The sequence below is a fragment of the Opisthocomus hoazin genome, chromosome Z (assembly GCF_030867145.1).
Source record: "Opisthocomus hoazin isolate bOpiHoa1 chromosome Z, bOpiHoa1.hap1, whole genome shotgun sequence".
Classification (NCBI taxonomy): Eukaryota; Metazoa; Chordata; class Aves; order Opisthocomiformes; family Opisthocomidae; genus Opisthocomus; species Opisthocomus hoazin.
This window is the reverse complement of record NC_134454.1, coordinates 9,696,353-9,712,464: the sequence shown is the minus strand read 5'-3', so window position 1 is coordinate 9,712,464 and position 16,112 is coordinate 9,696,353. Positions and strand designations below refer to the sequence as shown.

General features: G+C 38.0%; 1 protein-coding gene across 1 annotated transcript in view; it reads right to left on the bottom strand.

Annotated features, from left to right (window-relative positions):
• FCHO2 (FCH and mu domain containing endocytic adaptor 2) overlaps window positions 1-16,112 on the bottom strand; it is a 95,869-nt gene that overhangs the window by 9,431 nt on the left and 70,326 nt on the right. The window contains exons 17-22 of the mRNA XM_075447040.1: window positions 15,840-15,934; window positions 9,971-10,074; window positions 7,930-8,059; window positions 4,597-4,708; window positions 3,831-3,986; window positions 1,658-1,790 (exon numbers count right to left, since the gene is read on the bottom strand). Of these exons, the coding sequence (XP_075303155.1) occupies window positions 1,658-1,790; window positions 3,831-3,986; window positions 4,597-4,708; window positions 7,930-8,059; window positions 9,971-10,074; window positions 15,840-15,934 (730 nt within the window). The remainder of the gene's footprint in view (window positions 1-1,657; window positions 1,791-3,830; window positions 3,987-4,596; window positions 4,709-7,929; window positions 8,060-9,970; window positions 10,075-15,839; window positions 15,935-16,112) is intronic.

Here is a 16,112-nt window from a genome sequence, read left to right as displayed (position 1 = left end):
CTGGTTCAACCCCTCTGCTCAAGCAGGGCCACCTCTAGCCAGCTGCTCCGGACCAAGTCCAGATGGCTTTTGAGTATCTCCAAGGATTGAGACTCCACCACCCCTCCGGGAAACCTGTGCCAGCGCTCACAGGAAGAAAGTGTTTCCTGATGTTCAGTGGGAACCTCCTGTGTTTATGTTTGTGCCCACTGCCTCTGGTCCTGTCACTGGGCACCACTGGAAAGAGCCTGGCTCCGTCCTCTTTACATCCTCTGTTCAGGTATTTGCATACATTGAGAAGATCCCTCCTGAGCCTTCCCTCCTCCCTGCTGAACAGTCCCAGCTCTCTCAGGCTTTCATCATGGGACGGATGCTCCAGACCCCTCATTGCTTTCGTGGCCCTTTACTGGACTCTCTCCAGTATGTCCATGTCTTTATTTCAATGGACAACCCAGAACTGGACACAGTACACCAAGTGTGGCCTCACCAGTGCTGAATAGAGGGGAAAGATCACCTCTGTTGACTTACTAGTGATGCTGCCTAATGCAGCCCAGGAGACCATTTGCTGCCTTCGCAGCAAGGGCACATTGTTGGCTCATATTCAACATGGTGTCCGCCAGGACCCTCAGGTCCTTTTCTGCCAAGCTGATTTCCAGGTGGGTGGCTGCCAGCATATATGGGTGCATGGGGTTGTTCCCCTCCCCAGGTGCACTTCTTGTTGAACTCCATGAGGTTCCTGTCAGCCCATTTCTCCAGCCGGTCAAAGTCCCTCTGGATGGCACAATGACCCTGTGGTGTATCCAGAGGGTTGTGCCAGTTCGGTGTGATCAGCAAACTTGCTGATGGTACATTCTGCCCCACCATTCAAATCATTAATGAAGCTGTTAAACAGGACTGTAAACTTAGTATTGACCCCTGGGGTATACTGCTAGTTACTGGCCTCAAATCAGCCTCTGGGCCTTGCCGTTCAGCCAGTTTTCAATCCACCTCAGTGTCTGCTCATCCAGCCTCTACTTCACCAGCTTCTCTATGAGGATGCTATGGGAGACAGTGCTGAAAGCCTTCCTGAAGTCTAAGTAGACAATATTCACTGCTCTCCCCTCATCCAGGGACAGTCATTGCCTCACAGAAGTTTATCAAGTTGGTCAAGCACGACTTTCCTTTGGCAAATCCATGCTCACTACTCCTGATGACCTTCTTGTCCTTCATGTGCCTGTAAATGGTTTCCAGCATGAGATGTTCCATTATATTGTGAGAGGTCAGAATGTCATACGTTCTCATATATTACAATTCATCAGCTACAATACAAAATCAAAGACATTACAACTACAAACACAAACAAACGCCCACCAAGCCTCCTAAATTCAAGGAAAATTTGACTGTGCTAACAAATACCTAAATAAGTAGCGTCCGAAGCCTGTACACATGAATTGGATTGACATGTGAGTAAGCTGAAACAGGTCATGAATCCAAGAGAATGACATGAAGCACAGCAGGAATGCACTCAGGCTGGGCAGAGCCTACACACTGTAAACAGTGACAAACTCAGAACTGGTCTAGGCGAGGGATGACAGTTCATCTGCATGCTCACAGGCAAAGAACCATTCTTTTAGTTTCCTTGTAGATATCAAATCTCCCAGAGTTCCTTAAAAAATTCCAAAGGGAAATAAGTGTTTACCTGATACTTTAAAACATCCACATTGTAATAGGATGCAGATGGATTCTGCTCCGATAATTTCTTGAGGTAGACAGTTATAGCTTGCATGTTCATCCAAAAATCCTTAGTACTGGAGTCACTTTGTGACTGATCACTACAAAGAAAAAGAAAGGTAGGAGCCAGAAGGCAACACTGAGTTTTATTATTTTGGATGTCTAAAAACTAAGACTAGATCTTTCCCCTTCTTCACTATTTCAAGCAAGAATGTGTTCTCATGATTTATAACACAACTGTACCTTCCTAAATACTGAGACAAATTAACTGCTTGTTGTATATGGTAAAATGTCTCCTTCCAGTTTGTGGAGCAGTGCGTTTCCTCCACTGATGATCTGCATCACAAAATGGAGTTAATACTCAACTTGTGTTTTACATTTAATAAAACACAATTTTAATACAATTAGGTGCTGTGAGGACGAGTGGGAGGTGGGGATGGAAGCGGTATTTGAAAAGGAACAGGTTCCAATTTGGAATAAGTCCTAAAATCGTAACTAGCTTGGGAAATGACATCGCTTCACGTATGCGCTGAGTTAATATTTGCGCTGTATGTGTTACAGTACTTTCATATATTTGTAGAGAGTGTAAGCGTTCAAATTTTTTCAGTTAAAAGTGATTTTCAAATTATTACAAACAATTTTTTTCTCAGATACTTAGAGTTGCATTCAATCTTAGTAACAATTTATTATATCACTCATAGGTAAGAACTGGGAACTGCCGTGACTATAGAAGCAAAATCCTGTTTGGGAGTTACTGAAGCATGGTGTTCTGCAGATCAAGAACATTTTCAGCCTGGTTGCACCAGGTTTATCAAGAATGCAGGTTCTAAGAAAAGTGATTCAAAAATAAAATTCAAATCACTTCAGAAACAAAGACCTCCTCTGAATGCCTGTGCATACAGTGAAGAACTGCATCCATCCCTAAGGAGGTGTGCAGAATGTGCCTGCAGAGTGAAAGCTGACAATGAGCACCTGGAACAGTAAATATGACCACAATGGGTTGAATGTCCCAGAACAGTGACCTACGTATCAGTAGCCTGTCCAATTTACTTAGAATTTGGTTCTCAATACACTGTTGTGATTCATGAAATTTCCATTTTCAGTAAAAAATATAGATAAACGCTTACTTAACACAGAGGCCTTCCATAATTTAAACAAATGAAACCAGTGTTAAAATCTTTCTGCTTCTCCACAACCAAGTGCAATTAAAATCAGAAATTCTGACATCACCAGAAATACCACTCTTGTTAAAAAGTTCAATCTTTATAAATGACAAACAAATTATACGCTTTGCAGTATATGATGAAAAGTCAGATTATACTATAGGGGTTTAGCTTTGTACATACATCCATTATATGCATCCTTTCCAACTAAAGGTGAAGTGTTACAACACTCGGACAAGAATATTAGACGTTTTCACTTTTTTTTGAAAATACACTTTTTGAGTATAATTCACTGTCAGATACAGCTCTGCTAACATTTCAGTTATAAACTGTCATGTCAAAAAGCAATTACATTTAATTTTGTATGAATCATTCATTACGTTAAGTCTGAATGATCAAAATGAAATTAAATACAAAAGAATGGATGAATATGGCTTGATTCTTTGTTTATTTCCATAATTTAAAAAAATGTGGCATCTAAAAGCATTTGACTGATTTTTTTAATAATTTGTCCAATAAATGAAACAGAAATGGTTCAGCTGAAACAGATCTCTGCCAAATAATTACAGCTTTTTTTTTTAAATAAAAGATCTCCAAGTGTTGTGATTTCAACAACTATCCTACTCAATCAGCAGCCTTTTTTCTTAAGAATTCTCCCAAGCATGCTGCTACACACCAGAGAGACACAGTTACGTAACGGATTGGATCTACTGTAGAAATGACACAGCTTAAGAAATTCACTAGTAAGTGACAAATTAGATTAGGTCTAGCTCCTACTACTTGTTTTCCATTTAAGGCTACTGTTTCATCATTTTTTACCACTGTTACTACTGTATAAAGAAATAATTTATGAAATGCATGTAAAAACACACCTATGTTTACAAACTATAGACTGCAGAGAATTCTAATTTACATATACAACAACTCACATTCTACAAATCATGTAGTTTACTATTATATTAAAAAAAAATACAAAACCTGTATACAAGTTGTGCATTTGGAAGAATCTGCTCTAGTTTGCTTGTGTTTTTTACCCTGAAGCAGAGCACAGCTGGAGATGGGTTGCTGGTGAAGACTTTAATAATCCCACTTGGGAATGATACTGTCATATCACCAGTAATCTTCACAATACATCTAGAAGAGAATGAAAACATCAGTTTCATTGCAACTCATTAACTGCCCAGTTTTAATACTAATTTTAAAGTAATCACTGTACTTTCACAATCTGATGAACTGAATTAAAAGCAGAAAATTAATTTCAAATGAGGGTAATGTGACAATGTACTGTCACTTTCAACTTGGAAGTCAGATGAAATAAGTACAGAAAAAAATTTAGCTGATCAAGCATACAGTAGACTTGGTGGATATTTTTCAGGCTTTGAAAAAATGGCACAACTATGCTTAGGCAAGGCCTAAGTAGCACAGCAAGGGATGTGACAGAGGGAATGAGGTGCTTTTAGCTGCCCAAATTCATGTAGCACCTACCTGACTATGATAAAAATCCTTCTCATTGTCATTGTTCTTACTGAACACATTTTTGTAAAGCAGGGATATATGAACTTCTAGTGGGATGCAGGCCAACACACAGCAATAAGCCACTGTTGTCACTTATACTAGGGAAAAAAGCCCCATTTGAATCCCCCTTCTAATGGCTATACATTTTCCCCCCAAATATTAAAAGTACAACCAGTGTGTTTTCTTATTGTAACTTTTTACATTCAAAACAATTCACTATTTAACTAACTTCGTGGGATCTGCTCCTTTAAAGTAGGCGTTAACAGATTCAGTAAGGGCTACTGCCACAGGCAAGGTGTCCTGGTTTCCAAGGCTGACAGGGCTGGGACCACGTGAAACACCTAGAATACATACAGTGTATAGGTTTAATTTTTAAAAAGCTTAGCAATAGATTTCAGAATGGTTGACTACATCTGTAATTGTCACAAGAGGTTACTACCATCAAGGTCACAGTAGCATCTGAAGTTTTACTTGAAAAGTGTGTAGAAAAATATAAACATAGCACAGGACAATGGTACCATCAAAACACTGCTTAGCAGCCCAAGAAAACAGGACTATCAGTATGACATTATGTAAATGGACAGACAAAGGATATACATATGAGACACAGCAACACTGCACTAAAATGGCTACTGATGACAGTGAAGTCAACAGATCCAAAGGAAATTAGACATTGACTAGAATACTTAAAAAAAATCCCTACTGTATGCTTATTGTATGGAAAAATGCATGATAAAATGGTCACGGAAATGCAACAAATCCATTCAGTATGCATGAACTTAAATGCAAATACATTAATATTACCCCACATAAGTGAACTGCTGAACATTCCTGTAACTATTTCAGCCAACAAAGATTACAATTCCCCAGCAGGAGTTGTTGGAGCAGCCTTCACAGATGCCTGTGCCAACACAACACAGTTCCAATGCATAGCTATAAAAATCAACTCAGACCTCATGCTAAGGCTTTTAGAAACGCGTGTGTACAATTGATGAAACCAGTTGTCATGGGATTTTACTTTTCAGGAATTTTCTATATGTGTACTGAATATAAAAGACAATACTGGAAGTTCTGTCTTTTTATTAGTGCAGCAGCACAGTGAAGAGCATCTTACTAATTTTTTTGTACCACTGCTGTAATGGCCTGTATCAAATAATATTATCTATTACAAGGGAGGTAGTCTTTCTGTTTAATGAGCTCAGTGAGAGATTTTTCTTTCATACCATAAAGTAGAAATAAAATACTTTCATATAATATTGCTCTATAATACTATACTCTATAATGCTCTAGTCACAAGTGTTCAAAACCAGAAATTCTTAGATGAACAAAATACTATGATACTGGCTACAAAACAATGATTTATATATTTTTTCAATATGAACATTAAGTTGGTTTTATTTATTCTTTCAGACAATACATGGGTCATATTTCCAAAGTTTTCCTTCTCTCCCCGAAAACTACAAATAAAAGCTGTGATTCTCAACAGCTGAGTTTTATTTTAAAAAAAGACTACTTTTATTATGTGTATCTTCAAAGATTTACATTATATGTAAACATAGAAACATTTTAACCTACATGTCTTATGAGAACAAGGATTGTCAAAGTACAAATGTATTCGCTTCACTTGAAAGAAAGTAGTAATGACAAACCGAAGAAATAAGACCAAGTTTCAGTATGGGGGGGGGGGGGCGGGGTTGGGGAGGTAAGCAGATAGATCAAATTATATAAAAGTGGTTATATCAAGTTTTGGTGATTTCAGCAACGTATATAACTTGTTCAGTAGTTGAGCTTTGGAGCTCCTTGTGTCTGCCAGATACCAGAAATAGCTGGAGAAACTTGTTTTAAAAGAAATACAGTTTTATTAGATGTAGTAGATTAGTTAACATGTAAATCTGTTTTGAGTACAATACCTGGTGGTGTCTCACAAAGCTTTTCAATTGTAGGAAGATTTCCAATCAAAAGATCATCCTCTATTACATTTAAATGAAACAAAAGATTGCAAGAAAACAAAATACTTCAAGCAAAAATAGATGTTAAAAAATTAATATATAAAAATACTTTGCAAATAAAAATAAGGCTAAAGCATAAAAGAAACATTCAATTATGCATGCCTTAAAGTTTACTTGGAAAAAGATAATTAGTGTCAACTTCCCGTTATTCAGAACCAATAGGGTAAAGGAAACACTGGATTGCGTGAAAGTCAAAAGAATAGACAGCAGTGCAGGGTATATTCTCATGCCCCAAAGTCACTCAGCTGAATGCACTGCCCTTCCCAGCTCTCCAGGACTACTGAATTCATACAGTCAGTGCAGATGGAAATGGCCTTGTATTTTTGCTAGACCAGGTTAATAACCATGTCAAACCTCAGTGTCAGCACACACCTCCTTACCTCCTCCCTCACCTCATGATTTCACTCTGTCAATGTCTCCAACAATACACACACTCAGAGCTGGGGCTATTGATGCTGCTGCCACCAAATTTTGGTTCCTTGGTATCAGTGCTGAGGCCTGAGGATGTGAGCCTGGATAGACTTTCGCAACCAAATATCAGTTATCTTTCTGTGATGCTTCTCAGCATTCGGGAAACTAGTGGACACTGAACTGTAGCAGCTAATGCTGGGCAGACCTTACGAGCTTCGGTCCAGCACAGGGTGGAAACAGCTGCACTGCTTTCAGTGCAGAACTCCCACTAGAAGCTGTGCAGATGCTCTCCTGGGCTGCTGAGCCTGGGCAAGGAATCCTTGGTATCAGTAACATTCACAGATAACTCAGTGTTGGCTCAAGAATCTGATCTAACTTGGGACTAAAGTGATAATAGTGTTAGGAATGAAGTACTCCAGTTCTGCTAAAGAAACAAGTTAAAATGTCGTTTAAAAAAAACCCCAACAAACCTAGTAAGTCTCCTTTTCATTTAGTATAACCAAGTACCAAAACTGAAGGACTTCCCCTTAAAAACATGATAAAACTTTCTGCAATTAGTGGCAACACAGGAAGATCAATTTGCTTTTCATCTTCATCTTTTTTATTTGGTTGTTTGTTTTGCTTTTACTAAACACCTCTGTTTAGCTTATATACTTCACTAACTTGAAGAAAAAAATGCATTAGGTTCATTTTTTTGGAAACTGCAATTAAGGGATTAAAAAAAAATAAAAAGAATGTCAAAGAACTCAATTTTGTGAACATTTAGATTTTTTCACATTTATCAGTACCCCAAAATATTTCTGCACCTATACAATAACACCTTCTGAACAAATACATAACACATTGTGCCTGATGAATGGATGTACAACCATACCAAACAAGAATTCATGAAATATTAATTTTGAAAAAAATATTTCCCTGAAGAAGATGTCATAATCAGATCTATGGTCTAATCCAATTAAATCCATCATCCTGTCTCTCAGTGTCATTTAGAAGCAGGTATTGCAAAGGATGCTTGAAGTACCTAGACTGGACTCACGTATAGAACAACTAACTCCAACGAATGGTTTTCCTAACAGGTGGAACCTAGTGTCAAAATTATGCTACTTCTAAAATAAGTTAAAATGGTTAATTTAACTTACCAACGGTAGGTGTGTTTGCTGCACTGAGGGAAGCAGAAGAGGATATTGAGGAAATGCTCTCTGCACGTGCCAAGGGAGCTGCAGGAGGTGGACTTGAGTTAGAGGTCAATGGAGGGCTGAATGGCCTAGGCTGAACAAGAGACATTACAAGAGTATTAAACAAAGTGGCTTTAAAGAGATGAAAAAAAGACTGCAAATAGAAGAATTCTTAATTTCATGCCCCAATCAATTTCATAGTGTTTATCACCATAGTTCTTTTAATGCTTTATCTACCCTAGTTTTTAGCATAACACAGAGAACCCACATTTTTCCTTTGGAATAAATTCCAGCAACTGTGGATTTACAGAGCTAAAGGAAAGCTACTAACGAACTGGATGGGAGTCCAAGCAGAGGACAACTAAAATAGTTGAGACTGCAGTACATGAGAGAGGGGGACAGGGTGAAGGACCTGGGTTTGTAAAGCCTGGAGAACAGAAGCCTAGGGAGGGATCTACTAGCAGTCTTTTTCTATCTAAAAGTGGGTACGAAGAAGGCGGAGTCAGGTTCTTTTCAGAGACACATGAGCTACAACAAAGGAAATTTCAGCTGAACTTAGAGAAAAAATTCCTTCTTGTAACCTTGTGGTTAAACCCTGGGACAAGCCGCCCAAAGAGACTGTAAGATCACCCTCTCTGGAGATTTTCAAAACTCAGCATGACCCTGCGCAACCTGATGCAGTTTTGAAGTTGGCCCTTCATTGAGCAGGAGGTGGGCCTAGAGGTCTTCAAAAGTCCCTTCCATCCTAAATCTCTGTATGGTTTTATGATTCACTTAACTGTTAAGGTATTAAACTAACCAATGATTGTTTTGGGATTATCCTATCTGAAAGGTACTGGAACTCCTGAAGCATCTATTTTGGCTGGGTAACTTTTTTTTTTTTTATATTTCTATACCACTACGCTTGTTGCTTGGTATGTGGCTTTTATATAGACTATGGGAATTGTAAAAGGAGTTGGTATATAATGAAGACAACTGACAATCTTCCACTTGTATACAGATAATAGTGAATTTCTAAAACAACAGTATAAAATGAATATCGCTTTGTGCAAAATCATACTTTGTAGCAGAACAGTAACAGCTAAATTCTTCTCTTTAATTACAACGACCTGAAGAACGGATTTCTTGGTCTAGAGCAATTACTACAACTTTATATCGGAATGAGAAAAGAATCTCAAAATCAACCCTATTCTGACCTTATAGAAATGCGAAACAGTTTAAAAATGTTTCAGTTTTGTTAAAGCGTAAGACTAGAATTTTGTCCATAACAAGAATATGGTGAAAATATCTTGCTACTTTGAAAGACAGTGAAAGAATCTTACCATGGTAAAATTCTTCCAAGTCAGTAAGTCAAATGAACCCCAAAGAATCCTAATACTCACAGTGGAGATTAAGCTTGGCTTGGTCTGATACGCTGTCTGGGTATTTGCATTCTTTGCCACATTCCTTATCGGCAGGTGGACCTGCACTGCAGGCAGCGAGCAGTGATGCAGGCAGCGTACAACCTCTCACGATCCTGATGGGCAGCTGCTGCAAATGGCCACCTCCCTTCTCCACCAACCAGCACCAAGGGCAGGGAGAAGTCACAGCAGGGCTACTTGTGTCAACACATGACATAAAGATCTACTTAATATCACTTATTCCCCAAAGCTTTGGTGATATCCCTAAACCAATGAAGCTTTGTTAATAACTTTGATAGTATTTCACATTTTGAAAACTTTAATCTCGTACACATGCTATCCTTTCATTATCAAATTATTGATTTGTTCAATTAAAAACATTCAGCCAATGCAAAAATTATGTTTTGAACCTCTGTAGTTCTATTAAGAAATATATTGTTATAGTAATATAGTTATCATGAACAACTTCCATGCCTATCTGGCAATGGTGAATATCTGCTTATGTGATTCCTTGACCATTGGGTGGAAAGTAACTCCACCGTAACAGGACGATGCATCTGAAGTCAAGTTACAATGGAGAATTAAAAAAAACATTCAATACATACTATTTCATTAATCCCACTAAGCTTCCCAGTAGACAGCTTTGGTCTTGAAGCAGGCCTTGGAGGGGGTACAATGGTGCCTACAGAAAGAGGAGTTGTGGGCCTTGCTGAAAGAAAGCAAATTTAAGGAAATAAATATTAAAAAGGTCACACTGAACATAAATACATACTCACTTGAATAGAATAACTGGAAGTTATGTTCCTACCAAAATTTCCTATTGTACAAGCTCCATTTTGTAAGATTTACCACTAACCATAAATGCTTTTAAAATAGCGCCATGTGACACCCTGAAAAGTGACTCTAAAAATGGCATCATAGACTTTCTCATTGCTCTCAGATGATTTTATACCAACTATTCTTGGAGGTTTGTATGTAAAAAAATGGTTTTACCAAAGCTTCCTTGTGCGTATAATCTATATGGATTCAGAATATAGCAGTCTTTCCTGTCTCACCACAAATGGAAAATTCAGTGGAAATTCATATTTGGTCCTGGATGACAATGGTATAACTCTGCTTACATCAAATTTTGTCCACTGAAATCCCATTTACTTCACTAAGTACACACCAGTGTAACACATCAATCACTCTGTTGATTGTAAGAACACACTAACTCTTTATTATCTCTTAACTGAGCTCTCAGAAGCAAAAAACAGTTAAAAAAAATACTGCCCCAAGTCCGTCTAAATCTAACAGAAACAACTAACAGATGGTGGCAGCAGTATAAAGATGCCACTTTTACAAAGTCACTTTTCTGAATAGAACAGAGTCAGGTTTCAAAATAAATGTTAGATGCCATCCATGAGTATGCCAGATCTAAAATTTACTTCAAAATAGACTGAAATCCCAATATATGACCATGTTGTTGCAGCACATCCTAATATCTCCCTCATATTATTCTGTATGGTTCTTCTTTAATTAAATTATTTACTGTTATTTAAAATGCAGCTTTGAAGTATGCAGTTTTCTTGGGCATTCAGCATAACTCTGCTGTTGTTTAAGTACGTGACTTTCATCACTACCTTGGGAAGAAAGAAATTAGGCTAACACTCACCACATCCACCTTAAGAGTTGCAAACTCAAATGTCCCCAGATAAATTAACTTCTAAAATATCAGTTATTCCTTTAAAACTCTTATTATATGCCCAAGATGATAGTGCATGCTAAACACCGAGTAGTCTGCTGCAGTACCACAGGTATTCAGTGAGTCATGGCACACTTGTCCAAATGCACTTTTGCTTTGTCCTCTTAGTACGTAGCATCACTGTGATATCATCCACACTTCAAAATACTGGGTGTTTAAAAGGAACAGTTTTAAATCCAATTTATTTAACGTTATTTAATCTGAAAAAAAATCTATACAAAGCCACTTAGGAATCAAATTGTTTTTGCAAATTCAATCACTTAATCTTTGAGATCTCCCTGCTGTCTGATATCCCACAAAAATATATTCCTATTTAGAGAAAAGCAAAGCTCTGCACAGTTAAGAGAAAGCAATGCCTTTAATGGAATAATTTGAATTTTTCTTCCTATTTCAAGCTGAATATTTACTTCATTGTTCTAACTTTCAAGGAATTTGGTGCTAACAAGAAGTTTAGTACATACTAAGTAAGAAGATCAGTTAATTTTAACATCAGGTGAGTGATAATAACAAAAAGAAAAATGAGTCCAAAGCTTGCTTTCTGGAGTCAGTTATTAGCAAAGAACAGTGCACAATGCATGCTTGCCATACCCTTATTTGTACGAGCACAAGAAGACACTAAACTATAGTCCAGTAGTGCTGAAGATGACGTGGAAGAAATTTCGGCAGCAGTGCCAGTTTCTTCAATGAATAATTGTTCATGGAATACAGTATTATTGAAAAGGTCACTTTGATCCTCAGAAGTACAGCTGTTGGAAGAATTCCCAAGCAAAGCAGAAGAGGCAAGGCAGGCATTTTCAGTTTTAAAATGCAATCTTTGGGGCTCCTTCTTGTCTGCGTTTGTGTGTTTAATTGCAAGAAGTTCATCAGCAAAGGAAATCCACTGACTCTGAGACCGTGAAACACAGGATAAAGTACTGGTACTCCCTGACGGCGCTGCTGTAACACCAGATTTGCACAGAGTGCTAATGGTAAAGGCTGGTGAGGATGGGCTTGTAGACCCAGAATCTGTCTGGTGTCCAAGCAAAGACTCAGATACTCTACACCCAGGCAAATCAGTGGTAGATGAGGAGGAGCTCCTATTGTGCTCTTTTAGTGTAGCTGAAGGAAAAGGGAAGAATTGAAACTAGGACCAACACTGAGAAGATAAACAATTCAATATTCAAAAAAGTATTCAATACCCACTGCATGAGGATTACTAACCAGCATGAAAAATAACTGCTCTCTAGGCTAAAAATCCCACCACTTAGAAATAAAAGAGAAAAAACCCAGCCACATATCACATGTACTTAATTCATACTGCCAATCATGTCACTTTCCATTTTTTAAGTAAGCCAAAAAGTAATTTATTGTGTTTCTCTCCACTTACGGCCCTGCTTGTCATGACTTCTCTTGTTTCTCTAACTTTCTCCCTGTTGTGGTTTAACTTCCGCTCATCTTTGTCTCTTCCTTCTTGTGTCCTATTCCATTTTTGTTTCCTCTCCACAGCTTTCTGCTTTTCATTTCTTTCAAAGTTATTTAATCAAACCTAGCCTATCCTGTTCCTTACAAAAATTTTTATCCTCTTACCTGCAACAGTTGTAATGGGAAAGCCCAATATAAATGGCTGCCCGGTGAATGAATGATGACTATGCAGGCATGAGATCGTTTTTGATATTATTCTGTCTCTATCAACCTGTATCTAGTGAGTAGCTGTATTTCCTTTCTCATCCTATAGTATTCAGGCTGCTGGAAAACAGGAGTTTTCCACAAGTATTCCCTGCACTTGGCTGTTGTCTGTTGCAGTAGACGACAACAGAAGTACAAAATGCAAGGTTAGTCAATACTCAGCATACTGCAGATTGGCAAAGTTAGGAGCAACAGCAGAGTGACATACAGAATCAAAAAAGAGAGCAACGTGTTTAAAAGTTCAGATCAAAAGTATATGTGTCCATATAGGTGTCCTCTCTAAAGTGGTCCTTTTGCCATGAACAAATACATTCCCTAAGCCCACATAAACAGAGTTTTCACACAGCTTTCCTGTTCTAAGAGATATTTAAGATATTATTCAAAGGGTTTAAAATACGACTATAAATCCTATCCAAAAAGCAAAGTGGAAATGTTCAAAATATATATGGATGAAAATGAAGAAAATAAATAAAAAGAAGGATTTTTACAATATCAATAGCTGGCTAAAAAACATCTGTTGTGTTTGTTTAAGATAACAAAGTTAGCTTAAACTTCTAATAAACCAAGATTATTCCTGGATGACCAAAGTCTACTTCTGTGCTGCATAAACCACTGTCTGCTCACATACCATGGTAGTTCAAGTGTTCGATGATTAACACAGAGTTACGAAACAATATCTAAAGAAAGGTTTTAACAGGAAAAAGAAAAAAGCAATCTGTGGGACATGCTACACCATGATATGAAGATATGCTGTATACAAAACAACTAATTTATGTAATTTAAGTTTTGGTTTGAGATTTTCAAAAGCTTTAAGCATCAGCTTACCTATATTAACCTTTAAGTTGAAGATAAACCACTGATTTCAAGGAAAATATAATCAGACCAAAGTTTTGTATTTTTAAAAGTGTTTAGAACTAAACCGCAGGTTAATGAGCATCAGAACTTGATTTAAACAACAATATGACCTACATTGATCCAGAACTTTTTTCCCCCCAAATGCATTAGTAATTTGTTGTTCTTTAGAACACTCACTTTCTACTTAATTCCATGGATGATTTCATAAGTGTAAATATCTCAGTTAACTCTAAGAACAACAATCCTTTAAAAAATTATTTAGCAGATAAAGTTTGCCAAGGCACACAGGTCTTTTATTTAAAATTGATTTATGCCCACAGGACACTATATTCCAGCAATTTCAGTGAAATGTAGGTCTCTGTGCATAAGCTTCGTTTGCGTATGAGGGCTTGGGTAGATGGCTTCCCCCAGATACGGCTACAGAGGATGTTACGGATCCCAATTAACTGTCAGTACTCATCAGCCCTAGACTACTCTCTCCACAGCTCTGCTGCCAGGAGGGACTGTGTGAACACTTCCTAACCTGCTTTGACTTCTCATCCAGGTGCAGCAATAAACAGCTGGATACAGTAATAAACACCAGCACAACAAATTAAGTATCCTCTGCTTCCCCCCTGCAGACTCCCAGCACCAGACCAAAGCTAGCAAAACATTATTTTGAGAAAGCACCACTTCTTTTCAGCATATTCCAGTAGTACATATCTGTATATAATTTATCCTTACATATGTCACAAATTTGCATCCACTAGCCAATAATCTTGACTGGTTACCAAAGTGAGGAAGAGACAATCTAATGATTTCCATAAGCTAGATTTGTAAAAACCCTAACTTCCAAGGAACATGAATTTGTAGTGAAAGATTAAGTACCATCGAAAACCCAAAGGGTTACATAGCAATGCTGGTTGCTGCTAAAAGGACGTGTCTAAGGCCAAGAGGAATTAACACTAGTTGTGCAGAATACCCCTACTGATGCATGTACTCCTCCTTACTGTTCTTCAACCTATATGATCTAGCACAGAGGAAAACAGCTAGAAAGCCGTAATTGTGAACCAAAAAGTGAGGTCTATTAAAGTGAGTTTTTGGAATATGAATACCTAGCTAAAAGAAACAGTGAACACTTCCTTTCTCAGGCATGGGGGAGGAGAAGAGTCTCTACATTAAGACAGCACGGGTTGGAAAATAGATACGCAGTAGGTAGACCAAAAATAACTATGGAAACAGCGTATCTGCTGCTGTTAGTAAATAGTAGATTCTGCTTTAAATCCCCCAAGATAGTCAACATAAACAATAAATAACTTCAACAAATAATTTTAGTAAGCAGGTCCTAACACAGCCATAATATCTGTTTTTCTTTCAGTCTCTCCTTCCTTTTTCTGAATTAGTTTCTCAACATCTTCTGCTCTCAGCCCCGTCACCACACACAGCCGCTCATAAACTATTTTCCCTCCCTCTCCTTCACTGCCTTTCAAATGTAATAATTGACGACTATTGTGATTCTTTTTTTACTTTTTTTCGCATAGACCGGGTTTCTGGGAAGCCTGCCAGTGTCCTGCCCACACTGCACCCCAGTGTTCCCACACAACACCTGCCCTCCCTCTCCCCTTTCTCACACTCCTCAGCCCACCCTTTTCCCTCCCAAGGCCCCTGCTCTCAGGTGGTGCCAGGAACTCCTTATTAATTCTAGTCTTAGTCCTGCCATTTTTACCTGGCTCCCCTTGGATTAAGCCCACACATCTCTTAACAAAATCATGGCTTCCTACAGGAAATAGGTTCCTCACAGCAAAGCTCTGTGGTGCCTTTGTACTACATAGCTCAACAGACTTCCCTGTAAAGAAGTCCACCCCTATTCACAGTGCAAGCTCAGCTTGCGTCACAGTTGCTGCGACAACCTCCATTTAATCTCCCAGTCCTACCATCTGAAAAAACAGGATTATATTCTAGATGGTGATCATTTTTTGGAAAGTAAGAGAAGAGGACACAAAAAGGCAGAAGCCAGAGAGAATTTTTCTAAGATTTCTAGTGTTCCCTCTTCACTCTGGATCCCTAGCTTGAAAGCCTGATAATACTGCACCCTCAGTTGTGTATTACTTATACTGTTTTACAAAATTCTTTCAATAGTGAAAACACATCCCCTTGCAATAACTAAAACAGCAACAGCAGAACATCCCAAAATACATAGAGAAAACATTTTATACTATCAAGTACTTTACCTGAGGAGGATGAGGATGCCAGGGAAGCTGAAGAGGAAGATTCAAGAGAACTACTGAAGAGTGGATCCCATGCCAGGAGATCACTGTTCCCTTTTCTACATTAAGAGTTACAATTGGAATATAAATGAAAGATTAATACACTCATAAAAATCAAACTACAACTTTAGTAGTAGTTTGCTAATATAATGAATAAATTTGAGAAATTCTTCTTTACTAGTCAGTCTTTGCTTCTAAAAACAAAAAGTACCTACAAATTGCAGGTCAAGGAACTGA